Source organism: Temnothorax curvispinosus, unplaced genomic scaffold (assembly GCF_003070985.1).
Source record: "Temnothorax curvispinosus isolate PA1 unplaced genomic scaffold, ASM307098v1 QBEX01012644.1, whole genome shotgun sequence".
Taxonomy (NCBI): Eukaryota; Metazoa; Arthropoda; class Insecta; order Hymenoptera; family Formicidae; genus Temnothorax; species Temnothorax curvispinosus.
The window spans coordinates 92,320-120,171 of NW_020222424.1; the positions used below are offsets into that span (position 1 = coordinate 92,320).

At 38.5% G+C, this 27,852-nt stretch overlaps 1 protein-coding gene across 1 annotated transcript in view; it reads right to left on the reverse strand.

Annotated features, from left to right (window-relative positions):
* Window positions 1-445: 445 nt before the first annotated feature.
* Window positions 446-27,852, reverse strand: part of LOC112462654 (dipeptidase 1-like) — a gene marked incomplete at its 5' end in the record, with an annotated part of 45,055 nt that continues 17,648 nt past the window's right edge. The window contains 8 exons of the mRNA XM_025028547.1: window positions 446-2,670; window positions 3,229-3,367; window positions 4,356-4,431; window positions 4,984-5,068; window positions 8,031-8,207; window positions 12,520-12,589; window positions 17,185-17,335; window positions 21,280-21,412. Of these exons, the coding sequence (XP_024884315.1) occupies window positions 2,581-2,670; window positions 3,229-3,367; window positions 4,356-4,431; window positions 4,984-5,068; window positions 8,031-8,207; window positions 12,520-12,589; window positions 17,185-17,335; window positions 21,280-21,412 (921 nt within the window). The remainder of the gene's footprint in view (window positions 2,671-3,228; window positions 3,368-4,355; window positions 4,432-4,983; window positions 5,069-8,030; window positions 8,208-12,519; window positions 12,590-17,184; window positions 17,336-21,279; window positions 21,413-27,852) is intronic.

Here is a 27,852-nt window from a genome sequence, read left to right on the forward strand (position 1 = left end):
TAGGACGATTCAGGACGAAGGTTCGTGCGATCGTAGCAGCGATGGAACTCGAGCGAAATTGTGCGAAGTAACGTAATAGCCAATCTATTACGCTTCGAGAAGCTTGTCTATGCGGATATATAAAAATGTATCGGTATTGCAAATTATCTTAAAGAATTCTGTCGAATTTATCAATCGGATCGTCAACATTTTTACATTTTTGCTTATCGTTTACGAAACTGAGAATGTCATAGACGTGAGTCAAGGTGTTCGTAAAGTCCAGTATAACGGCTTGGCAGTGAATTAATATCGGCAACGAATCGTATTACATACGCATCTTAAGCATAATTCAAGCAGCGCGTCGAATAAATTTCGAGAATAGCCGATATTCTTTGGCGATGCGAGTCAGTTAGAAGCATTGTTATTATCGATAGCGTGTATCTGGACAGGTTATTTGTATCTTATAGAAAGTAGCGAGTGAATTTTGGAAAGATTACAAATGGAATCGATGCGCGCGATTAACAGAAAATTTCGTTTCGTTGCGTTGCTATCAATTACAAAAAATTTGCCATAAAGCGAGCGGTTTTTTCTTTCTTCTTTTTATTGACGCGTGGGAGCTATAATACCTTGGCGCGCGAAGCTTTAATGAATCGTTAGAAATTTAATTATCTCTCTCGCACTCTTCAATCTTCTCTCTTTAGAGATTTCGTTATATTCGCACATCATAAGTGCACTTGTCTGATTCGATATTCATGTATAGGGCGTTTCAAAATCACACTGACAGACACCATTGGTGGCGAATTCATTGACGAATTTGGAGTCGTTCCATCTTAAAAACTATCGAAATATTAATAATTTCTCACAATTATAAGCGATTGGATATGAGTAATCTTTCATACATTATCTTTGAAAAGTACAAACAAGTAACGAAATCTTATTCTACATTTAATCTTAAGTGAACTTTAGGAAAAGCTTTTATTTAATGCTTATTTACGTATTTAATGTTGCAAATTAAGAAAGGGTAGAAAATTTTTTATCCAGCTATGTTTCTCTCTATTGTGGAAAGATTAATTGCAAAATGCTAAAAAAATTTATAAATATCAATCTGTTGGAGAATTTAAAAAAGCTTTTACGATTCAGAGTAATGAAAAAAGAAAAAAATATAAATTTTGGAGGAAAGATCTTTTCGAAGATGATTGTATTTAAAAGGGACATATAAGCTGAATAAAAATAAATTGAAACGAAAGTATACAGGCAGTACAAATACCTATTAACTTTTACGATTCTCGTATATAACGTGGAATTGAATTCAAATATTTCTTAGAACGCGCAGGATATTTTTAATATAGTATAGTATCGTTAATTCATCTAAAAATTATAAAAGTGTGGCTTATCTCTTTGGTTGGTGCATGACAGTGATGTCATTTACGATCGTTCTCTGGTCGAAGTATAAAGAACGATGTAAATGTGACGCTTAAGATGATATTCCGTTCGAACTATTTATATTTCGGCTTTTAGTTTAAACGCAAGAAATCTTACGAGATTAATTACGCAGAGCTGTCACAGGCAAATTCATATTCTTGTACATTTAACGCTAGATATGGCTGCCTGGTTCTGATATTTATTAATTTTGTATATGAAGATCGTGTTGCACGTGCTGGAAGCATGATATGAGAATCAGCCGACCATAAATGGTACTAAATGTACGCTGAGAATATGACCTTTCTTTCCTTTCAATAAAATTTCTGCGAGAATCCTTCCGATCACCTTTGCGATTAGCATAATAAACTTAGATAAGTTGAGCGCGTAACAAGTATTTTTGCGAATTTATCTTAACGAGTTAAAAATTGCAGCTTATAAAGTGAAATTATGAAATGATTCATACTTTCAAACTTTTATGTTTTCTGTGTTTTTTTTTTAATTATTTTAAAATAGAATATGCAGCACGGTGTATGTAAAGTATACGCTTCAACGTAGTGTAGGTGATGCAAATTGCGAAATAATGAATAAGTGTCCGGATTATTAAGTCAAGTTTGAAGTCTAGACGGAAATGCCTGACAAATGATCGCGAAATTATGCCGAATAATTTGCAAGCGTGGAAGAAGCACTGAGAGTTAAAAACAATCATTAATCTTTCTTTAATATTATGAGGTTACTAATTCGTGTTTAATATCACAAAATTAATAAAGGCGTCATTTATAAGAGGCGGATAATTATTTCTCAAATGCGATCGCAATTTACTGCCGTTAACGGCGCCGGCGTTCGAGATCTCCTTCCAAACGACAGGCGAACGGACTCACTCGTCCCAAAGGTGTCTCCGAAGGATCCTCGACGCCATTAATTTCGAAGGACCGGTCGCATTCCCGCGCTGAATCTTCGTCTCTCGTTAAGGCGCGACGGAGTCCCTGAAGTAAAAGTCGGCAGTTCTTTCGGTGTAGATTGGTCGGTCGTTTCCGTTGGAGTTTGCCTTCTTATGGATACGGATCCTTTGGCGATTCGGGGCACGCGTCCTTACAGGCTCCAATAATACCGCGGCACCCGCAGGATCTTCGGCGATCGCGCAAAGTCGAGAAATCCCGGCACGATTGTCCTGAAAGAGGATCAGGACGCGCCGTAGACGCAGGCCGAGTTGTCCGGTGGACTGATCTTTTCCACAGGTAACACCGCCGCTCTGTGCCACTCGTCACGAACCTATTACCAGAAAAGATAGTGATTACGAACTGCAGCAAGATAAGAAGTGGAGAACGAAATCGATCTACGTTTGATACCATTTTTGAAATTTCTTTTCCAGCAAAAAATCAATCTTTTGAAAAGATAATACGTGGAGTTGTAGCATCTACTGTAAATTTTCATTTTTCATTAATTCTTTCATTTCTCATTCTAATTTTTTATTTGATTTGCTTGAAAAGCCAAGTTTGCTATTTTAATTTTTCTTTATGTCGTCTCTTTATTCCGAGCGTGAAAATAATTCCAATAATGAAGTTGCGAAAACAAGAGCCAAGGTTGTAACGCGTTCAATTAGCTTTGCGCGTGTGTAACAAAGAGTGTTAAAACTTTAACAACCGTCCAATAACGCTGATAAATTCAACGCGCGCGCGCGCGATAAACCGTAGATATCCGGAATTACGTAGTCCACCGTCGCGTAGGATTACGTGTTTTTCGTTCGAGCTAGCAAAAGCGCTTTTCGTTTACAACCGTCGTAAAAGAAACGGCGCTTTGTTAGCCGATTAAAAACGAGCATCGCCGTACCTGTTCGACTTTTGCGAATACCCTCAGCAAGTTGAGGCCGGCTAGTTTCTTGATGTCTTCTTCCGTCCATGTAGGATCCTCCAGCAAGGTGGCCAATAGTTGCGGATACCTCGAGACATCTTCTAAACCCGTGGGAGTGCTACAAAAAAGGATAAATCTCGTGAGGATCAAACGATCTTATTAACTTAGCTGGTTCGAGGTAACACTCAGAGAACGACGATATAAGTTTTCTGTGCTCGACGCGTTACTTTCATGTTCTTAAAAGAACATTGTAACAATAAACTGAATAAGGATTGAATCGTTTGTTTTGAAGACGATATGAATTATATTTTTAGCTAATCTGAGTTGATAGATCTAATAATAAAACTGGTCTTCAATACTTTCACTTCTGGCCTCGATATTGTATTCATAATTGACATATGTCCCACGCATTATTGCAGATGCACAAGCCTTTGTGATTCCACATTAGTTCTGAACAGTCTGATTATTATTATGAATAAATTGAACTTGGAGATAGAAAATAACCGTGTACAATTAGCTAGTTTAAAATTATAAGTTTAAAATTATATAACATTTCTGTTTGACTAACATGTTTTAGTGATTTTATGAGCAATGTTCCGTAACATGAATATAAATTAATTTTGTTTTTGTGCCCAATGAAAAGGATAAGTAAAAGTTATATTTTGAATGTTAAACCGAAGTAAATTTTGAAATAATTATTGCGACAAAAAAAAGAAGCATGGAAAGTTGTGTTAGCAACGATATATTTTATAATACTATGCATTACAAGAACCATGATTAGGCGCTTTGTGAAAGTTTTATAGCTGTAGAACAAAAGCAGTTCCTTGGGCATTGTTTCTTGCGTCCCTCCATAAAATTAACCTCCCGGGACTCACGCGCTTCTCCAAACAAGCGAAGCAATTATCCCGAGTGTTATAAAAGTGGAACTCTCTGTAGGTTAAATACATATTTACGTCGGGCTCCAGATTTATTGTGGCTTTGTACCTTTCGACGAGATTAATCATAAACGTTATTGAACGAAATTACTTATATGTGGCAATGTCGCGCGCGTGTTGTCTCTGAGTGTTTCTGCCTCGCGAAAACAGATATGGTGAAAGAATAATTACAAATTTATCCCGTCGAAACCCGCTCCGATCCCAACGTGATCAATTCCCGCTACCTTTCGAATATGATTGATGTGTGCTGAAACAATATAGGGCCTTGATCATTCTGTCCTGGTTGGCAGCGCGTCGCAAAATATCTTAATATATAAAATATTTTAATATAAATGCATGCACGTTTGCCTGTGGGAATAAAATGGGGAATAACGGCGGTTATGAGGTAACGCGTTTACGAGATCGTCATGCATGCATGGGTGAAATAAAATGTTTTGTTATTGTCGGGACAACGTATCTCCTCAAATATTTGCAAGCGTTAAAGTGGAAGCAAGAATATATGTATATCCCACTTAAAAAATGACTGAGCAAGATGAATTGCAGGATTCTTGCAATATTCAGATACGTGTTTGTTCCTCGTTCGAGAAATGTCGGACACATTTATTTATTTCGTTTTAATTTTACATCTTTTTACGGAGCATGACTCCGAAAATTAAATTCACAATGGAAAACGTGTCGAAATGACGTACAATATAATACGTGTGTAGTAATTACGCGTCTGTCACATGCAATATCGATACGGGATAATTTATTTCCGGGGTGTAGCTTAGCACAGTTTTGCGAATAGCGTTGCACGTACCAATAACGTCTTTTATAGTAGCGGTGCTGTTGCATGTTATGAAGTAGGTATAAAAAGGGACCATCGCCACTCCGCCATTCTTAGCCTGTGAACAGATGCATTAATGTCATATACGCTGTGCGATCGTATTTCTTTCGATCTTTAAACGTTTGACACGAAAATACATCGTGCAGTCATTTGCAGTAGAGCCATAATGTACATTATCCCACTACTGAAATTTATTCGCGAGAGAATGGCCGTTTAAAACCTTAATGGCCACTCTTTAGAAATATCCATGGTCTAAAATCCGATATAAAAATGAATGAAAAATTTTATTAATTTAATTTGTTCATGCAGATTGTTGCAGTTGTAAAATACACTTAAAGATTCACGCGGATAATGTTATTGCATCAAAGAAATCGACGTTTCAGAAAATAAATAGTTAATAAATTACAGTTATAAAAGATATCATCAAAAGAGAGACTAATCACACAACAATATAATCAGTTTAAAATAATTCGTTTAACAATAATTTCTTCATTAACTCAAGTTGTTGTTTTTTAATCAACTGAACGCGGAAGCTATCAGGGAAACTGTTTCAAGGAACACGCAGTTGTCTATTTGATACCTATCCTCGCTTAAACTGCATGGGCAATGTTAATTAGGGCAGCAGGACGACGCGGTTAATAACACGTTACCGGACAAGCCATCCGGCTTAGATCGCTGTTACTCATCCTCTCGTTCTGCGGGTATAATTAAGGGAATATTGATCGCCCACGGAGAGAAAGACAGAGAGAGAGAGAGAAGAGAATGAAGTTCGTGGATATGAAGATGTTAGGTTGACTTCAAGAAATCGAGGGAAATGTCGGTTAATTAATTAGTATCCGTCTTGCTCTTCGAGGATGGTTAACAATATTTCACGCGTACTATCTTGCAAACTGAACGTGTGTTTCAAAAGAATTGGTGAACGAAGCAATATGAATTTTCCAGAATAAAGTATTAATATAAAGCATTAGCTAGTATTAAGGTATTAGAACAGATTAGCGCCAAGTTAGTCAAAATAAAAAGTTTTCCGCTCAGAACCTTAAGAGAGTCCCAAAGTGGATCGTAATATTATAAAATATTAATACGTTATCAGTGTAGCTTTTGCTACTTATATCTTTCATAATTTATCATTTATTTTATATTTTCTATCTTTTATATAATTTAAGTTTCTTTTTCTAGATAATAAAACTTTTGATTACATGGTTATTAATTCTTTATATAACTATAGATTAGAACTTTCAACTTATGCTACAGTTTAGAATTTTGTATGGGTCCAATGACTCATATAAATAATGCTACATAGTGTAAAATGGTGCATAAAATTTGCATCGCATATCCCTCGCGATAAAGTTCGAAATGCCGAATTAATCGGCAATAAGTTGAATTTACTTTCGTTAGCTTAGAGCTCTTTGAGCTCATCGTTAGTTCGTCAATCGTCAATCGTTAATCGACGAGCACGCGGCACGAGAATGGGATGAAATTTTAATGAAGCGTCGCGTTTAAATCCTTACTCGACCAACTGTTACGATTAATGAAACGTCAATTATCGTACCGCGTTTATGCCTCTCGCGAATTTAATGGGCGAGGAAAAATTTCGGTGCTGCGGTTCAGAGGGCGAGATTAGCGCCAATTGGATTAACGCCAATTCGCGGTGGTGGCGGTGTGAGCAGAATTATCGATAATAACGCGGATTAAGCCTCTCGAACTTCTAACACACTCGATGCTATTTTGGCGCGTTGTTTCCGTCGCTCGAAATCGTTTTGACATTTCTCCATTCCCGAGCTTCGTTCCTTCGTCCACATTACGAATAGTTTGCAATTATCTCGTTACACAAACACAAACAATTTGCGCGCTCGATGTTACACTTTGTGTTTGATAATACAGATCCCGATGTTCTTGCACGTTTCCACCGATTCGCGCGCGTTTTACAACTTCGCGGATTGCAAACTACTCTCATATCGCGTTCGATTTGCACACGGCTGGCCTGACTTCGCTTGTACGCTACGAATTTAATTTCGACGTTACGCATCTCACTTCCAGATATCAGATCTGTCGATAAAACTTGCGTTTAATCACTCGGCACTGCGCGCACACTTTCGTTTTGCTTTCGGATCATTTTTATTTCCTTTTACATGCACTCGAACGATCGCGATATATAAATAAAGCGGTTGTCGGCAGCTATTTATTTCGCACGTATGTTTTATTCCTTCTCGTATTCGAATTCGATCGTATATATTTTTACTATCATCATATATTTTATTATATCTTTACATATGTTTTTCGTTATATTATTACTTCAGTATTATTTTCTTTCTAATTATAGCTTTGCGTCAAAATTGTAATTAATTAGAATATTTAAATAAATTTCTGACGAGACTATTTTGCATCGCCACGTAAAATCGTTAATGTTCATGAGCACATTTACAGCGTAGAGCTGCGGATATTTTATTGCCCGCTGCTTCTCAAATATTACACATATCACAATTCCGCAGGGTAGTTGTCGCTCACCAATACTAAACCGCACCAAAACCGAGCTTCAGGGCGACCTGGTTGGTCAGCGGCATGTATGTACGCCAACCCGAAATCAAATAATCTCGGTATGGTCGAACAAAGGCCGCGGCAGCCAGCAACTTTCATGCGCGCCGGTTTACATTTTCGCGAGTGTTCGCTTTGATTTTCTCTATCCGTCTCTTGTAAGCGCGGCAGCAGAGAAATATCTCATTCGTTTTCTGTACGCGAGCGCTCGCACTCCGCACAGTGTTTTCTAACTGACCGACGACGCGCGCGGTATCGCGAGACCTGAATAAATAAATAAATAAATCCCCCTTGTATATATTGCAATCGACGTATCGCACTTTTTCTTCTCGCAACAGCGCGGTGTTTCCGTTTAACTCGCTACCTGTTTCCACAAAGAGCGGAAGGTTTCTAACTGATCCGTTTACTTTTTATCTTTTCCCCCCTTTTTGTAAGCGCAATCCGATTGGATTCGGGTATCCGTGTTTATGCTACGCGGGGAAACTCACCAGATTTCTGAGCACGTCGTCCGGCACGTTTCTGGTAGAATTGCACAGCGCTCTGGCAGCGCTGTGCGAGAAAATCACCGGCGCCCTCGTCGTCTGCAGGGCCGCCCTCATCGTTCTTGTCGAGACATGCGAGAGATCGACCAACATGCCCAGCCTGTTCAATTCCCTGACAACTGCCTGCAGAATAATCAAATACGTTAAAGTCATATTTATCTGCGTAAAGTCACGTATGGCTATCTTATGAAATAAATAAATGAATTAAGAATTTCGAAAGGACTATGCTAGTAGAATTTTCTATAGAAAATAAATTGCAAATTTAAGTAAAAAATACTATGAAAATAGGTAAATAAAGTAGGCAAAAAGAAGATGCTGTACAACGTTTTAGGACTTATTGTTAACTTATATTTTACACTCGTTACTATTTTTCAGCTATACCTGATGCATTAACTTTAAAAATATCCTTCAAATATATATTCAAGAATAATGCTTCAAAAAGAAAATATTTAGTAACGGAAGCAAAGTATAGGAATCAAAGTATTTCGTAATTCCGAGAGCGAAATGTTGGACGGAGTGATGGGTTTGGAAGGTGCGTCTGTTACGGCGTAAAAACACGTGGAAAGGGTCGATCGGAAAGGATGAGAAAAATATCATGGGAAACGGGGGAAACGCCGGCGTTTCGACTAGCGAACATTAGCCGGGAACGCAAGCAACCGCCCATTCCATCATGTGATAGCGGAAAAAGCTTCGATGTATTGGCGGTTGGTCGAAGAGTGCTGGGCTCGAGCTTAATATATTTGCGGCCCGCTGCCGCCGTAAATGTTAAATCACTTTTCCTTATCTTGGAAATGGAGTGAGTTTAATTTTGAGGAACGTTGCGAGTTCCAACGGGATTATAAATTGGCGCGTCAATTTCGTTCAATTTTCCAGGTTTAGCTTGACCTATATCGCTTTTTTAATTAACGAATCAGTTAATTAACCTTTAAAATACGGGATTGCTAAAAATAATTAGCAAATTAAAATTGGAAGATCTGATTGCTTCTCTTTGTTATTCTATCCATTCTTGCTCTTTCAAACATTAATTTTCGAAAACACGACTCTTATGTTTCTACGTACTACGTATTTTCTACAAACGTCTCGAGCAAATTTCGATAAATATAGTCCTGTCGACGCGAACGGAAAAGGAAACGGAGCGAGGTAGGTGGAAGAACGAATCACAATGGTCTCGTTTTTCCAGCATTAAGGGTGAGGGCTCGCTTTTCTCGGCCCGCACACGATTTCATGCGAATGATGCGAGTCTCGTGCGTCGATGGTAGAAAACGACGTCCATTGTTTTTGCGGTGAGATGGTCTTTGATATGCGTCGTTTTTTAGCGAGGCAGACAATTATGCGAATAAAGAACGATTTCTTATTAGCATTATATAACTTCTTGTTAGCGTTAATAACCAAGCGAAAAACAAGCTAAAAAAACACTGCTTGTATGGAAAATAGTGCGAAAACATGCAAATGTCGCTCAAGTCGCGAACAAGTAGAACGGACAGGTAAACAGTTGGAAAATTTTATAAAGCTATAGCATTAATAAAAATCAGGGCGTATTATTTGAATGACTTAACGTATGTAACCATAGCGTATATAAATTTTAATTTCCGCTTCGCAATAATCGCTAAATCTTTCGATCCATTCAGATTTAATTACGATACTTTTCAAATTAATAGCATCGCGTAATCGATTCCGCTGCATTCGACATTATTTCCAATCTTTCGCGAAAATCGAGAAAAAGAAATCGGTTTTATATGTCGTCTGTATCCCCCGGCGGATGAAACGGCGAATTTTCGCGGTGTAATCCCGATGCCTGTTGCTGGGTATCGAACGCGCGACGGGACTAGGTGAAACTAATCGTCACATCTAAAAGCCGCAATAAAATCAAGCTCACGTTGCAACAAATACAACACCGCGAGCTATCGCCATAATTTCACGATATATCACCGTGTCACGTTAACACGGTGGTCCAAGATCGTGCGTGTGTGCGTGCGTGCGTGCGTTCATGCGTGTATTCGCGCACCTGATGAATGGACACCGGAAAATATGGGTCGTTCAATAGAAATAACAGGCCAAAGGAACAAAGAGCGTAAAGGGTAAAAATGTTCGTCGAGTTGCGCATTCGTCCGCACACGCGGCGCAGTCAAACTCATCTCTTCGCCGGAATAGCGTATGGCTGTCCGTCGCCGGAAATGCATGCCGGTATTTACAACGGCATGACATTATGGAAGGCTGAACTGTACAAGGAGACACGAGCACGGAATTTTCAGATAATTCTGTTTGTCTTTCCGAACGAGCTATGGCGTCGCGACGTTTCCATTTGAAACGACACGCGAAATTCGTTGAAACGTATTTTGCCAGATGTACAAGCGGGTGGTTCCGATAGGCTTAGATCTCGAGGTAATGAGTTACTCATTTATAATTCTGTTCAATTACCAACATTTCAAGTTGTCTGCCGTGCGCGACTGCGAAGGCTCGTTTCTTCCTTTCGTTTACATTTCGTTCACTTTCGTGTAACGCGAAAGCAGAGAGATTTCTCTCTCTCTTCTTCGAACAGAAAACCAAACTAAAGCACACGAAGTGGATTATTGTCTCTGATAAAAATATTTCGGTATCGCAGATAGAGAGAAAGGACGATATTACTTCCGGGACTTGTAGATTATCGGAATTTCGTGGCGAAATGTTCGCCCGATGCCAGGCTACCAGCAATAACACTTTTGTACCGCCGGTGTTTCAATATAGCCAGCGGTGTGTTGCGACAATCGAGACACGCCAGGCAACACGACTTTTCGTTTGCGTAGCAAATAGAACACGGTTGATATCGCGCGTACAGAAAATTCTTTTTTCCGAGTAATTTATTGTAACCGTGGCTCAACCATATTTACCGTTTTTCGATAGTCAGTTGCAATATATGTGTTGAAATGACGCAGCTGAATTGGCGCGATATCCGTTAATTAAGCTTTCTATCTTCGCTTTCCAGGAAAGAATAAATTATACGTAAATAATGCAATGAAATATAGGAAATGCAGAAGTACCGGGATCGTATATGATAAATAAAAATGATTAAAACTCCGGACCATGATATTTGGAAAGACGTTACCGCGTCAGCGAATTATTTCCAATTGCCGAAAATTTTTAAATGGAATATCTGTTTAACACTTCATGGGCGAATGTCAATGACAAACTGCGGAGCATTTAGCGTTGCGCATAAAATTTTTCTTCGGAAGACCTGTCATTTGTTAATGTGAGATTTAGCTGTTGCAAGGGATGCGATAATGGAGGGACGAGATAATGGAGGTGATTCGTTTGATTTACGTTCTCACGCGTCTCCCTCGTTCGTTTACCTCCTCCTTATTTCTTCTCCTCTCCATTATTCTCGCTATTTCCTCTCATTTTTTCTTCTTTTAATCGATCGAATACCGCTGTTGCCGCAAGATTATAAATTTCGACAAAAACTCAATCGATGCGAAACGATCTGACGAGGATTCATTTCTTTCGGGAGGGTTTTTTTTTTTTTTGACAGATTTCGGAATTCACGCGGCGCGAGAATGGCAGAAATTCGCTTCGTCGAGATCACCGAACCTGTGCGTTAACGCTCGAAATCCCTCGACGAATTCTACACGCGCGAAAGTGGGTCGGGATATAATTTTATGAACGCGGTGGAGCGACGGGAGTGATAAACGGAATGTAGGTCGGACGCGATCAGTCGCGCGTTCGTTGACGATCATTTCCCCGGTTACGTCGTGGAAAAATAATTCGAGCCATCGAGATCGTGAAGCCGCGATCTAAATCCCGCTACGAAAATTGGGAACGTCCCTGATGTAATGTGCCGTCGTGACGTCTCGTTTATATAGATATTCCGGAAGGGTAAGCCGTTGGGAAATTTTAACAATACAAGTGCGAAGTGTTAGTAGAAATTAGTGCATGGATATTATCTTATCGGTGTATTTATACACTTTGTTCGCTAATAGATGATTTAAACGCTAAATTTGCCAATTCGGATAACAGTATTATTTGTCATAATTTGCGCGTAAATATATCATAAAGAGAAACAACTTCAAATTACTTTGAACATTACTTATGCTTTAACGATATAGGATATTCTCTGGTCTCAGGTTGATATCACTATTTATTAGGGAACATTTTATTTTCGCAAAAAAGCTGAAAATGTTTAATGCAATATTCGCGTTATAACGTACGGAGCTCATAGCGAAATTATAATCTGAACTGTCGTGCGGTCGTTTCGCGGAATAATGCCGGGACGCGTCTTGGCCGGAAGTCTGCAGTATTATTTTTCTGCAGAATGTCGCGCAGCTCCGTTCGCAGCCATAAAACGGAAACTCTTTCGGAAGCGTGTATGTACACGCGGGCATTTTTTTGCGAACGCGATATTTCCCTGTTTAGTGAAAAAGGTAAATCCGCAGTGGAGCGTACAATGTAAATGTTGACTCACTTTCCCAAATTCGCTGAGGCCCGGCGTGGAGTCCTGAGTATTGTTCGTCTCGCCAACAGAACAGACTGCCCTGCCAAGAAAATGTCTGTTAGAACGTCGGTTTGCGTCTCTCGCCGCAAAAATCCAGCGGTCGCGCTGCATGCTCGCGCTTGCTTTCTCTTCCCTCGGACGAGTTTCGGACGAGAGAATGGAGCGAACAAAATTTTCTGAACTATCAGGTTATAAAGCTTCTAAACTCATACATATTTATTATGCGTATACATATTTCATGATCCATTTAGTGTGAAATAAATCGAATTCCCGATCACATGTGACACGACAAATTGTCAATCGTGAAAGCGTATTCATCATTAATAGAAAATAAATAAATTATTTTATACTCTATTTTGTCACATTTCAAAAATACCTATTTATTTATTTGATATTATATAGAATGTTAAGTGTTAACAATGAGTTTTTCTATAAAGTCTGTCCAAAACTCGATAAACATATGATAATCTCCATTCAGCTTTAATATCTATGATTTTTGTAATAATACATTTTTAGATCTGATCAGTAATGGCTTAGGTATGCGCTGAGAACTGAGAGATTCAAACTCCTTTCTATTTGTGCTCGAATAGGCATATCCGAGAAGCGTTGGGTCAAGTGATTTAGGTCAAATGTGCACAAACTCCGCTTTCGGGGTTGCGTACTTCGTTATCATATACGTTGCCTTTAGAATCGTTAAAGCAATCTGAAGCTCATTCGAGTTTCGCGTAACTTTTCGGAAGTAGCGTGTTTTCATTTATCTATTTATTACGGTTAATTCTTACTATCTACTAGAGACAAATTTATTGATAATAAGAAAAGTTTCGAAATATCTTGAGATATAATAAAAGCAATCTTATCTTGAGATCACAAATATCTAATAACCGTATAGATGTGTCGTTTTAATAGCATGTCATTTAATGTCACTTAATATGTCATTTTTATTATTTTAATGGCAGATTTTTCCTAAATAACTTTGACATTTTCTCAATAATTATATAAGAGACTATTATCGATTGCAACTTTTTCAATTTTCTCGATAAATATCTTACAATTAGCAATTATAACTTTACTGTAAATATCTGTTAAAATAAATACTACTTGCAATTAATTGAAAAATATAACATCTTGTTATCTATATTTACTTCTAACGCTTAATAATTTTCGTAACTAAACATTTGCATAATTTTAATTTCTGTTAAAAAAAATGTAAGCTTTTAAATTCGCCAAAGAAACCATTAAGATTCGTTTTGACTGTTAATGAAGTTTGTGTTATTTCTATCTACTGCTGAATAGTGGAATACGCCCAAAATATCGAGGAAATAAAGGTGGAAAGGTTAAAAAAACAAGTAGTATAAAGGCGCGAATGATATTGAGAATCCGATAATTCTTCACGGTCGATTCTCGCTTCCAGACGTGGAAACGCCAGAGATGATTCGGCGTCGTCATCTAGAACTGTAGAAAATTCAATCGGGTCGACAATCTCGCGTCCCTAGGGAGGAGAGGGAGGACACGCGACAGAAATGGAAAAAGACGAACAGAGATGCGAGAGAAAAAGAGAGAGAGAGAGAGAAAGAGAGAGAGAGAGGATAGGGTCAGAGGCTGACATTAAGCCCCGGGTACACGTCCGAAAGCAATTCGGATATTGTCCCAATAAAAGCACGCTTTTCCTCATGGATGCCGGAAATCTCAGGCCGCAGAGATGAAACCGCATTTTTAGGATGAGTTTTCTTCAGATGTTCTCCCTGTGGTAGGCTTCTCTCATAGACGTGCACTTTTCTGAATGTCCCAAATCGCTTGTTCTTTTGTGACTCAGCTAGGCAATTATTATTATGTCTCCTATTACAAAAAGTTGCACATTGTCCATTGTTTTTTTTATTACGACTTATTTATAGCGTTATTGCAAAGACGTGTGTAAATTTCTTTAAAAAAATTACTTGGATTTAATTTCAATAATTCTTAGAACAAAGCATTAAGTTTCAGAAAATCTAGTGTAATTTAACTTTAAAATTGATATAATAGGAAAAGTACAAACTGTATAAACTTTAAGTGTGTTATTATGATTTTTATCTTTTACATTTTTTCTCAAGAAACCTCGCGATTTATTTTATTATGTAGACATTTCTAATATCTGTATTTTTATTTGAGTAACACTTCCTTCGATGTCGAACAAGAATTACCTCCCGTGTCATGCGTATCAAGACGACATCGACATAATTTTGGAGAAAGGGGAATTTTGTAGATTAGATGAGAAAAATACTATCCGAAAGAAGATTTGCACGTCGAGGGGTCTGACGCGACTCCCGATTCTTATTTACTGCAGTAAGCGTCGCGGCGTCGAGGGAGACATAAAGCAGGCGAACATCGGAAAGAGTATGGCGAATCGGGTCGGTGCCCATTGTCGTATAATACTTCGGCCTTAAACCGGCGTTAGAGTTAGTAACATTGGCGGTCACCGTCGTAATTTACATCCCGAAAACTACCGGGGCATCCAGCATCGCTCTCCTCGAGACGTAAATCCTATTTTGCGTGGCAGGGAACACAGAATGAGATTATTACATTTCGAGCATGATTCCTCGCGCTCATAAAAGATACAGTGAGCAATGTGGGTATATACGGTTGACGAATGCGGTTGACAATCTCTGAAATTCGGTTGATAAAAGAGGTAAAGCGGATGTGAAAAATGTAACAAATAGAAAAATAAAATCGCGAGAAATATACTTTTGAATTTTTGGCATCATCCCGACTTCTTCGGCGCGGCCATTTAATGAACGTTCCCAAGCTTCGTGAAGAGAAAAAACAACTAGAATGTTTCAAACTTTAGTTTCCGGATTATGAATATTATTATGCTGAAAAGATAAAAAAAAAACTTGGCGAAGTTCGAGAGGGTAGAAAAAGTCGAGCGAGAATTTTTCGTTGGTCGCTAATAAAATTTCTTTTCGACGACGAAGATCTGTGTAAATGACCGCGGCTTCGTGATAATTAAACGACCGCGGAGCCGCGCGGGAGTCGAATGTCGCTGTTCTGCGCGCGTGTAGTTCTGTTTTATGGCCCGCGTAACTTGCAGCTCGCAAATAATGCAATGTTGGATTTTCCGCGAAAACGCAACTTGTCGCGGCTCATGTGACCCGGATCGAACAGACGCATAAAAGCAGGGACTTTATTTACAACTCCACACGGCACGCGGTATCGCAAGGGAGGCATAAACCTCGAGGTTAAAGATCGATGTTCGAGGAGGAAAAGCGTTTCTGTTCCTATTCTGCTCCATTTTTCGTTTCGCAATCTCGCTCGCAAGAAGCGAGCAGATAATAATAAACCAATATATGCAATAAAAATTTAACATAAAATAAAAATATAGTAATAAATTTTCCGCAACTTTATATTTTTAAGTTCAAGGTTACATCGCAAAGATTAGATGATTTTTTTAAATACTTTATTTTGATATATAACCGCGAGAAAAGATATGAGATTGTTTATCTTTCAAAATTGTAACAAATAAACCATAAACTCGTAGTAGCAATATGTAACATAAATAAAGGCCGGAGCGTATCGTTATAAGATTTTATCAAGTATTAAGTTCGATTTACTAAATGTATAATGATGAACAAATGATGCAGTAGATCGGGACGGACAATGTCAGACAAAATCTGGCAAAATTGGAAAATAAAGTTAGAATAATTTAAAGAAATGTCTTTACAGTAACCGATTAGGAGACTAAATTGTGAAAGTTGACTTCTGGATTCTGAGGTTTTTCTGATAAAAGGTGCTACTCTCCTTTTTTTCTCTCTGCGAAACAAAAGCTCTTCCTTTCCCCCGTAAAGTTTCTTTTTCAGACGCGCCGGAAAATAAGCGGCGGCTTTGGGCTGCTTTCGAAATTACCGAAAAGAACTTCCGGGCGTCCAGATTTCAGGTTATTTCGGCCCTCGGCTAAGCCGATCAGCCGTGGAATTGGTTTGCCTCTAAGAGCGGATTGTGATATATATATCCGAAGCACAATGAATTGCGAATAAAAAACCGGATGTTCGATGAATGAGCGGCATGTACATTGAGAAACTTCTTGAACGCGAGGTAAGAGGAGGCACGACAAGAATGATGTCGAGAAAACGAAACGCCCCGCAGAATCTTGATCTCGTGAATAGGAAGGTGAAATCTTTCAACTGTAATGAATCGTGCATTGACGCGAGGAACATAGTATCGAAAGTTAAAGTTAAAGCGTATTTTATACTAAATCAATATTTCAGCGAATGATCGATTTCAAATATTGGTTTTTAGCTAAATCGATAAAGAGCTTATAATTACGTTTGTAAATTAAATCGAGTTTGGCTCAGGATAATGTAACATGTATAAGATTGTTATTTTTATTTGAAATCAAGCAGTATTATCCCTATTAAGTACCGTAATCTATTATGATACATAATTCATGCATAATTTGAAAAAGAATATATTAGCTTTTTTATTTTCATTTGTACTCGTGATTAAATTCTATCACAACGCTCTTTATCATCTCGTTAATTTTTTTTGCTGCGTGATCGGTTCATTACGAGTCCGTTATTCCTCTCATTGAGCTTCAGATCGCGATAAATTAATTATTCCGAAGACAAGTTCTTATATGTACGCTTTCTCGTAATTTATACTCACCAGGAGGTGTCGCACGCATGTGTCAGAGTAAGATATCGCGCTCCCAGACCGTAAAATGTCCTGAGGACACCCAAGGAATTCCCCAGGGAATGACCACCTTCCACTCCGATTAGACTTGCGATCTTGCCTTCTCTATGCGCCTCGATGAGACCTGCGCAAACACCATCACATCATGATTTAATCGAGGATTTAATTAAAAAAATCTCTCGGTGCCATATTCTTTAGTTTACGTTCCACGATAATAGAAAGTTCGTCACATTTTAGCGATTTAATGTTGTAAACGTGAAACTAAAAACTGCGGTAGCGCTATCCACGATGAACTTGCCGAACTGAGAATATTTAAACCTCAGGAAACACCTAAGTACACGAGTTATTCGAGGCTCATCCTCCCGCGGAACTTCGAATCATCTTCGGTGAACTTTGCTCTCGGCCGAATTACAGCTTCTTCCGTGAATCAGCGAAGTTTCGCCCGTTTTTTCGTCGTGCCTGCTCCGCCGGCGCGAGTCTTATAATTTTTCCTTTTTTTTTTTCCCGGGCGAGATTAAAGTGACACTTTATGAGATTAAGCGGAACCGCGGGATCGTAGAATTATGGTGTTCATAGATTATTTATGACCTTCGCCGGGTGAAGAGATCGGACGGAATCTCGGAAAGTCGGTCGCGCTTTAGGCGGATCGGGAATGAATGAAAAGATCGGTAAAAATCGGCTTTCAGATCCGCTTTCGGAAGTGCTTTCAGGAGTGCTGTCGATCGCCTCATTGAAACTTTCAGGCTGCATCGAGACGGCGCCGGTGGGATATTAAAGGCCCGCTGATTTATCGTACTTTATATCGTGTATGTCGCGCGAGTTATTTATTTAACTGCATATCTTGGATTTAAAGTCCGCTTTGCTGCGATATTAAAGGTATACGTATGTATTTCTGTAATCTCAGGATTAATGACGGATTCGTCGGACTCGTAAACTTTTATTATCCTGTTGCTTTCCATTCGTTCGTCAATAAAAATTCTCACACTGCGCTTTTTTTATCGCTACGCACCCACGCCATTTACGATATCTTGTTTATTTTTTTGCGCAGCTTTTGGTAAATTGGTAAATTATTATTGATGCTGGTCAATATAATTATAATTTAATCGAATTTGTAGACCGTGATGGGGTTGCATAAATTTTTATATAGATTAAATCCGAGAATATTGGATTGTAATTAAAAAAACATTGAATAATTACAAACTGCAATAATAAATTAATATTAACCTAAAGTTTTTACGCGCTCGCTTGATTCATCCTTTTATCATGCCATACGATAAGCTAAAGCGTTTTATAGCATTTAATAGGATTTAATATCTTTTATCTTGATACAAGAAAGCCGCATACTCTCTCTTTAGAGTAACGCGCCACTGATCTCGAAAATTAAAAAGCTGTAATCTTCTCTTGTAATTGTTCTCTGCCTTGCTACTTTGAACGAAGCTCGCTTGGAAGCAGCTTGCCTTAAAAAAAAATAAATAAAATGAATCTAAATGAATATATCTCCTGCTTTAACAATTTTCCCGTTTTTGTTATTAATTACTATATTTTACAATAAGCTTATTATTACATAATGTAACATATAAGATCTAATCTGAGATCTAAGGAACATCTAATAGTAAAAATGGTTTAACAAATTATACATTGCACGAGATAATAATATTAAAATATTGATGTAACGAAAAAATAAATTTTTTAGGACTAAATTAACACAAATTATTATAAATAATTTACATTATCAATAATTTAATTTTTTGATTCTGGTATCGATTGTATTAACATGTAACAATTTTTATATGTTTTTATATGAGTTAGAAGAAATTAGAGTGCTGTGAGAAGTATCTTGCTAGTTATTAATTAATAACGTTTTTTTTGCACTTGGTCAAATTCAACGCAACGAATTTTCAAAATTGCAGTTTTTTGTCTGTTTGGGACGCTGTTGTGAGATAGATTCGCATGCACGAGCCGTTGGCTTTTCCACCTTTTACCTTCTTCATACCGCGACCTCGTTTCCACTTCCCACTTGGCGAAGTTTCTCGAGCTTATGAAAATGGCTGACAGCTTTCCGGACCGGGTTACTCGCGGTAAGTTCCACTGCGAGGCTTTCGTTGCGAGGTTGTGCCAGTCCCACACACATTTCTTCACTCGCTCTTCATATTCCCCTTTTCATATTTCAACTGCGTAATTTGATTTCGTATACCTGTCCAATCAACTGTTCATTTGCATAAACATATTCGTCGCGAGAGGATCGAATTTTTCATTACTGGACGATTAACTGTATCTTATCAATCGCAAAAATTGTATCGCAATTTCCAGGATGAAATATTTTGGCGACTAAAGTTTGAACTAAAATTCTATTAAAATAAAGTTTTGTTGTAATAAAAGATTATCTAATTTATTTCAAGTAAATTGTCTTTGCGTCTTTTATTATACAATGTACGCCGTTCGAATTATTTGTTTACGTTTTTAATCATTTTTCGATTATTTATATGCAGCCTTTGTGCAGAAGCTATCGTAAAATGTTACGTTCTTATCTCTTTCTCGCGCGACCTCGATTCGATTTCAACGAGCTTATGAAAATGGCAGTCGGGTTTCTGAAGTGAGTTACTTGTCGCAAAAACTTTCACAAGCTTTCGCGTATATCCTTTCCCGCTGTCCTCTCCTGCTTGGCATTTTCTTTTCTTTTAAGCTATGCGCGCAGTTCGTTCTTTATTTTAGCGCCGCTGTTGCCTCGGTTATATTTTCTCTTTTTCTCCATGAATATATCGTAAAAGTAGCTATTGCATATCGATGAAATTTATTCTCCATTAGTCGATTTCGCCAACATTTCGCAAATTCTCGTTAACAGACGATAAATTGACCCATCAATTTTTAACGGTAAATGAGTTTTCGTTAAAAATAGACGTGGTTCAACCAGTCATCAACGTTAATGGACGTTCCCGAAACAAAAAAAATTTGCATTCAACATTTCGTAATCTTTTTATCTTTTACTGTATTGAGATAAACTTTGACATACCTAATGATAATTCGTAACAGGTTTCTAAAATGTAGTGGGGTGTTAGAGCTTTAAATTATTTTCCTAAATTTGTATAAAATATTTCAAATATGCGCGCAACAAAAATGTGATGATAATTAATTAGTACGTTAAGCAGTTTACTCCTAACATGACAGTGATAATATAAGTTAGTTGGCATTAATTCGTCAAGATTAATTCGAATCCCGAAGTGATAAAGGTCCGTCAATGATCCGGCAGGCATTATCTCAATCTTAATATTCTTATTACGTCGAATACTGTTATGTCTCTGGTGTCTCGTGAATCACCGTCATCGATTATGGCGTGGGCGGTAGCCTAATACTTTTGTCCACTGCTGATAAATCTTCCCTAATACCAAGTTACGCCATTGAATCGAATCCAATAACGACTTTCCTCTTCAACTTCGGAGAAGTCGAGCAATTAATAGCCGGTCCTTTATCCTCTCGAATCGTCCCGATGAGAAACTTTCTCCAAGACCGTCGCTTTCATATCTATTGGTACTACCGGTTACCGCGTTACATTTAATAACATAATACGACGGTCGCAAGAATTCTTTTAATTACAAACGGTAAGGTTCAGTTCAAATAAACCAACGTTGCTCCTGAAGACACAACGTGGATTCTTTTGATAATACTTTAGAGACCCACATTCATTGTACGCGCTTTGGTATTGTTGACGTTTCTACTCAACTCAACGATCCTCGTTTTTCACTTACGTTTGCTTGACACACATCGCATTGTTCGTATAATATCACTAACATTTATTACTGTCATTTATTAATTGGCTAACTATACAATCGTAGTTATAAAATACTTTATAAAGGCAAAAAGGAGATAATTTTACGTCTTTAAAATTGATGATAAAAAATAAACGCGCAGTTCGATATTAGATTAGAATTGCAATTTTTTATACGAATTTAGAAAAGAAATTACTGATATTTAATATGAAGAAATATTATATGTGATGTGATTACTGTCACGTAATATGATGGAAAAATTATAAAATTGTTGATTATTGATCAGTGCTGATGTAATACCCACCTTTGACGGAGGTAACCAGGGTTAAGTGTTGAGCATTCATTTCGGCGAGTCGACGAATTACGTCGATCTGTTCCAGTGAGAGTTGAACTGCGTTTAACTGAGCGGCACCGCAAGGAACGTAGGCGGACCAAAACTGAAAAAAGAAGCAGATTATATTATTAGATTATTTAGAAATCTAGCATTTCTATGAAATTCAATTTAACAAATGTTTTAACACAAAGTCCTTGCGGTATGAAAGTTTCGAATTAAGAAAAAACAACTTTTTTTTCTATTTATATTCTCTTCCATTTTTCTCATGCACAAAATTAATCGATTGAAAATATTTTTCGGAGAGAGAAAATGAAAAAAGGAGAGAGAGGACAATTGGTAGGCTTAATAGTGATATAAAATCTTGATTAAATGGTCAAATCAAATATCGACGGAAGAAGATATCTCAACAAACTTATTTAGAAAAAGGACACTTATTTTTTCCGGAAAAGAGGAAATCTGTCCATATAAAATCGTGTAATTGTTGATTTATTCTCTCTTTTAACTCTCGAATACATTTCTAGGAGCTACATTGCTACAATAAAGCATTGCGGTGGAAGATATCAAATGAAACATTATTAATAGTAGCTCTCGTGTATTTTTTCGCGTGTTCTGATATCGCGTGACTCCGTACTACAAGTGTCGTAATATAGTCACGCCCAATTGCTCACAATGCTTTACGATTGTCGGCGCGATAAACGTTTCATTAACTCTTTACGTTAAAGAATTTGGGTTTTACTTCCGCGCTTAACAGTTGCTTTATCGCGTAAGGAATGTTATTTGAGGTTTCTTGCCGAGAAGGAATTTCACGTGAAATACCGATACTTTTATCTATATCTATCTAATTACTTTGCATAATTGAAAATATGATATTTTGATCGAGAAAGTAAATAATCTTGAGTCTACGGGACCAAATTAATTAAGAGAGAATTTAATGTCTTTAATTGTATGCTAAGCAGTCTCTTTTGTATATTTTGCTTATAAAAGAAAGTATATATATACAAAAAGTTTAGCATTCTAGGTCGATATTGATCGAAGAAAAAGTAATTAGTGTACTGAAATTAAGATTTTCCTTCGATAAAATCATCGTAAATCGTGTTTTCAAAGTTACATCGATTTTAAACTTTGCTTGCACCAGGCGAAATGATCTAATTCCCGCGTGTTTACTTAATTTACGCGTAAACGCTCAGCCTCGAGTTAAGCGTTCACGCAGTTCGGCAAATGTTGAATTCCTGGAGTTCGATCGAGCATTCGATGTGTCGTCGTCGAACGTAATCGAACGTCAATATCGGGAAGGAGGCACGCAGGGCAGCAAGTTGCTGGAATACGGCATTCAGCCCGAATTTCACTGCGCTCTCTCGTAGAGGCTTTGAGAGAGCTAGCGTTACCAATTACTCGGCGGTCTAATTAACACTGAGTTACCGCGCGCACTGGCGTAAATATTGAATTTCAGTTCCGGGTATAGTCTAACGCGATTGGCATCCTCGATTCTCGCGCTGCCATGGCGGTCCTATTCCGACATCAACGTTATTATACTAATCGCATGACATGGATGGGCAGGATGGCGTGCGTTCGGATAGCGAGGGATAAAAGAAAGCTGGAAAAGCGGAGAGAAGGTAGATAGGGAGAGATGAGAGACGAATCGTCACGGAAGTCTCATGCAACTCAAACGAATTCTCTTTCGACTGCAGGGGAAATCGGAGCTATCGTCTCGGCATGTAGCGTTTCACGAACGGTCTTTTGACGCTCGCATTTATCGCCGATAGTATATATAAACGCGTTCTATGTACACTTCCGCGTGACGTTACGAACAGAGAGACGCATTTATATTTTCTCGCTATTGACTGTGTATTTGAAGATACTACATGCGCGAGGGTTACATTATTCTTCTTGTTGTTAGTGAATTGCGCGAGATCGTGACAATCGTCACAAATACTCGATGTTCGTATAGGATCCTAAACGCATATGATTTATTGCTCTTGGTAGGCAAGTGAATTCTCACGGGCTATGTGAATTCAAATAATTTATAGTATTTTGCGCGTAATTTACACGGAGTGCGGATGCGCGTGACACGCGTGTAGACATCTTTCCGGCACATCGCGCGGCAGATGCGCGCGATAAAGGGTTATTCGTCACGGCGAAATAGACGTGGGGACGCTAATAATCTGACGCCGCTAACTGATGGAGTTTAGCGTTGCAAACAGCGAGCAACAGCGAGCAGAGGGCGGATCTGACGTTCCCTATCTTCCGGACGACCCCCGCGTCGCTGTAGATCGCGCGCGCGGACGATCGCATGGCGAATCGCAGTTAATAATGATATCGCGGGGGCGGGGGGTATGCGGCAGATAAAGCCGTCCGACCGGAAAGCTACGTGCCTTCTTGCAGAAGGAAAGCAGATAACACTGACGAGACGGGGGGGGAGGGAAGGTAGTTCAAAACACGCGACGGCTGCCAACGGAATATCCGCTCGATAGCGGTGCAACGTTTTGAGAAATCCAGGGCGGAAACGTATTTATCGAAGAAAACGTATCTTGAGAGCGTCAGCGTGAACTCGGGATGAAGGATAAACAACGACGCGCGTTAAATGGAAGGCGTTTTGCTGTCGCTTCGCGGAATAGCGTCAAATTTTACAGACGTAATTGTGTCAATAAACACCACGGATACTCGAATTTATAGTTGTAAGTTGTAACTGAGAAGAACGGTGCACGTGCATCTCTTCAGGCACTCATACTTTACTGTCAACATGTACATATAAAAGAGTCAGCTAAGTGCCATTGCTACTTACGAAAGTATAGTAACAGATTTTCATCTTTAGCACTCTCAGAGACCTTTTTATTATTAATCAGTTCAACTAATTCTAGACTTGCCACTTTACATGCTGTTAGTTAAATCTGCCAAAAACTCGGCAAATGCACGCTGCTTGCTTTATCCACCACGTACGAGAAAATCATAATACATATTCTCTTTGCGAAGGTGACGTCGCGCAGTGAGGGAGCTCTCGAAAACAAAGACGCTTTCAATGCGTTTCGCGTGCAAGTGTACTCACGATCCGTGAGAGTTCTCTCGTTTCGTATTCCTTCGAAATAGCCTTTTCCCGACGACGAAAATCATTTTCTTGCGCCCGAAATAGCCCGCTCCAACGGGCGGGCTTCCGTTACGCGCCGGAAGGTAGAGAGAGAGAGAAAGAAAGAGAGACAGGTGGTAAGGATATAGTTTGGAGTAAACAACGACGGTACGGGGTTGCTAGTCCAGCGCGGCCAACTTCGTGGATGGAGCTTTCGTCTCGCTGATTGTCTTTTATCGCCGTTCTCTCGTTGCAAACTTCGGCAATCTTTTCGCGGTCACGGTACTTTCTCCGCGTTTTCGACGGAAGTTAAGGGGCGGAAGAGGGTGGTAAAGGATGGGCAGGGGGGAGTACTAAGCGGGCAGGAACTCGGTTTCCGTCCCTGTATGCGCCCCAACGAACTGAGAAGAAATGGAATTTCGTCGCGCTCCCGCTGCGGGGAATTTGTTCGTAAACAGGATTGCCATTGTTAAGGATATCTACCTATCTACGTACCGTGAAGTTCGCATCGCGCACGAACGCGAAGTTTGAGTGGCTCGACCCGAAGAAACCGGTTTACTGCCGCAACGAATGCGCCTCGATACACTCGCCCTCGCGAATTACACGGCGTTTCCTTGTTTCGTTATGTCGTTTTTACCGCTATACTTTCTGGACGATAGCTCGAGGGGGTGGAAAAACGGGTAAAACTGCTGTACGGCTCCTTTTTTTAGTCGTAACGGTCCTTACTTGTATTTTTGTAGAGGTAAACGGAGTGAATTTTCTTTTGGCAAAGGTTTGCTCTAAAAACTAAAACACTTCATCTCGCTGTCATTTTCATATGGAAATACGGTGATACTAATAATGCTCTGTATATTGTGTATTCATATGGAATTTATTCGTAATGAATTTATCATACGGTTGAACTCAAATTAAAATTCTATGGAAATAAAATTCCACCACCACAAATAATTGAACATACAATATCGCAAAGGTAATAATAATGTCGTCATAATTAATGCTATTTATTATGTTATCTCGTTTTACTATTTTCATATTATTTTACGAATGTGTAACCATAAAATGTTAAACAATGTTTATCGGTAATTCTAGCGCCGTAATTCCAAGCGCAGGACTCATTTTTATCCATGAGTATCGAATTATCGATACTCTTTATCTTGCCGCGAATAAAATTTATATTTATAATTACTAATGTCTAGTACCATATTGTATCTGATTTTTCACATTTATGTACAATCTTTTGATAATATCGATAAAACCGTATTGACAGTAGATTAGGTATCCTTGAGTCAGAATATAATTGATTAATTGCCATTAATTAATTGATGTGAGAGAGCATTTATTGGCGGATTATGGCGAATTCAAAATACCTCATCAGTTCATGCATCGAAATTAATCGGCTAATCATTAATAACATGTTTCATAATTAACAATAAAGCCATGCTACGTGTATATTTGATCGACAATTGCAATAGGATCTATAAGACTAGTCCAGCTTATTAATTAGAAATCATGTGTTAATGTCCAAAGTTCAATATATCGTATATAACATTATTGCAGGAGACATGTATCTGCTTTTATTATCTAGACATTCGCACTTTTTATTATAATAAATATATTATTCTTAAAAAGAAAGAGAGAGATAGATCTGCGCATTATGATTAGTTTCTTTTTCTTAAAACAAATATTCCAGAGAAATTGCATTGAAATAAAATTGGAATACTTTCTCATATGATGTCTGTCATACTTTTTACGTTTGTTGTTATAAACTAATTTTGATTTTACCGCGTCAGTTTCGTGTAGTTTAAAACAAAAATTGCTGATTTGTTAACTAGCATGCAGCAACCAATGTCCTTTGTAAGCGCGGATCCATCGTGTCTCATCAAAACGCAGTTAGTAAAATTTTTGTCGCTTGCGAAAACTTTTCCGTCAACTACCTCGCGATTCCTGGACGCTTTTCTGCATCGCTCCCGGTTTGCGGCGCTTTTTCGCGGCGCTTTCTTCTCAGCTTCCCGCAGAAAACGTGCGAGAACCATTTCGCCACCAAACTCGGTCCGCCATTCTGCCGGCGTGCTTTTATCTATGCATAAGTACTCCCCTAGAGCCTTGAACTTTGCCGTTGCAGATTTCCGCCGCGCGTTAATGCACCTTCGATTCGTTCCCGGCTTGTTTCGTTGTAAGCTCTCCGAAATGAGAGCGAACACCCGTGGCGTGATAAATTGGTTTTGCAAAGTAAAAAGGTTTTGCACTGTCTTCTCGAGAAAATTTGATGTACGGTTCTTCGACGCTTCGAGGATAACGCAATATTGTAGAGATTATCGCGATGAAGAATGCTACGTACCAAAATTCTCATCCAAAAATATCAACGACGATCAAAAATAAAATGTGAAAAATATTTAATTTGTTTTTTTTTTGTAATACCAAATGTGGAAATCCATTTTAGCAGACTTAATCGCGTAAAAAAGTTTATAATGTATTTATATTTCGAGGATATCGATCAAAAATTATTTTACGTTTGTAGGAGAATTTTATCATTATTCTCGGGAATAAATCTTTTAAATTAGTACGTTAATTTCACGCATAGCTAAGGATATATTAAGATTTTTACTATCGATAGCTGCTTTCAAAAAAGTAAAACTTTGAAACCAATGCTTTGATATTTGCTATAGTTTCATCTTGCGAGTCAATTTAATTCTCTCAATTTAATTCTCTCAATTTAATATTACGTAGGTATTACTATGTATGTATTATTAATTATTATTATTTTTCGCGTGATGAATATTTATCGCATTTATAATTACGTGGCGACGTTAATGAGATCACAAAACGCGACGCATTAGATGCGCGATAATCCATTTGTCAAGATACGAAAACACGCAAATTAATATTGATCTGAGATATGAGAGCACATATACGAAAGGAAACACGTACACGTACAGACGCATACAGTATTCGGAATTTACATTTACTTTATAACGTTTTATTTGATGTATGTACTATTTCGTAGAGAAGAGGGACTTGTCTTGTATAGGACCGAAATTGTTAGGTATGCGACGCACTGTTATTTACGCCGACCGCGGCTTCTCGGAAACATGACGTAGTGGGGGTGAGTAGGGGTAGGATGACTAGGCTTACCGAGCACGCATGCCGATCCCCATTCTATCCCCCATTGTTCGCGCGCCGACGTCGCCAACTCGGCCGCTGAAACCCTATTGCGACATTACCGTTCGCGCGCCGAGACCGAGCAGGTATAACTTCCGCTCCGTGTATCGTAATATTTCATTGAATGCGACCGCGGCATATGCCGAGAAACACAAAACGCTATCACTTTGAACAATTAACGAATGCTACTTCGCACGGTTTAATCGTCTCTTGTGCTTAACGATTTGTGAACGTATCGAGACGATATGGCTATTCATCGAAACGGATATTTCGCACGATTTAGAATTAATAACGAGGAACGAGTCTCACAAATCATTTCGTTT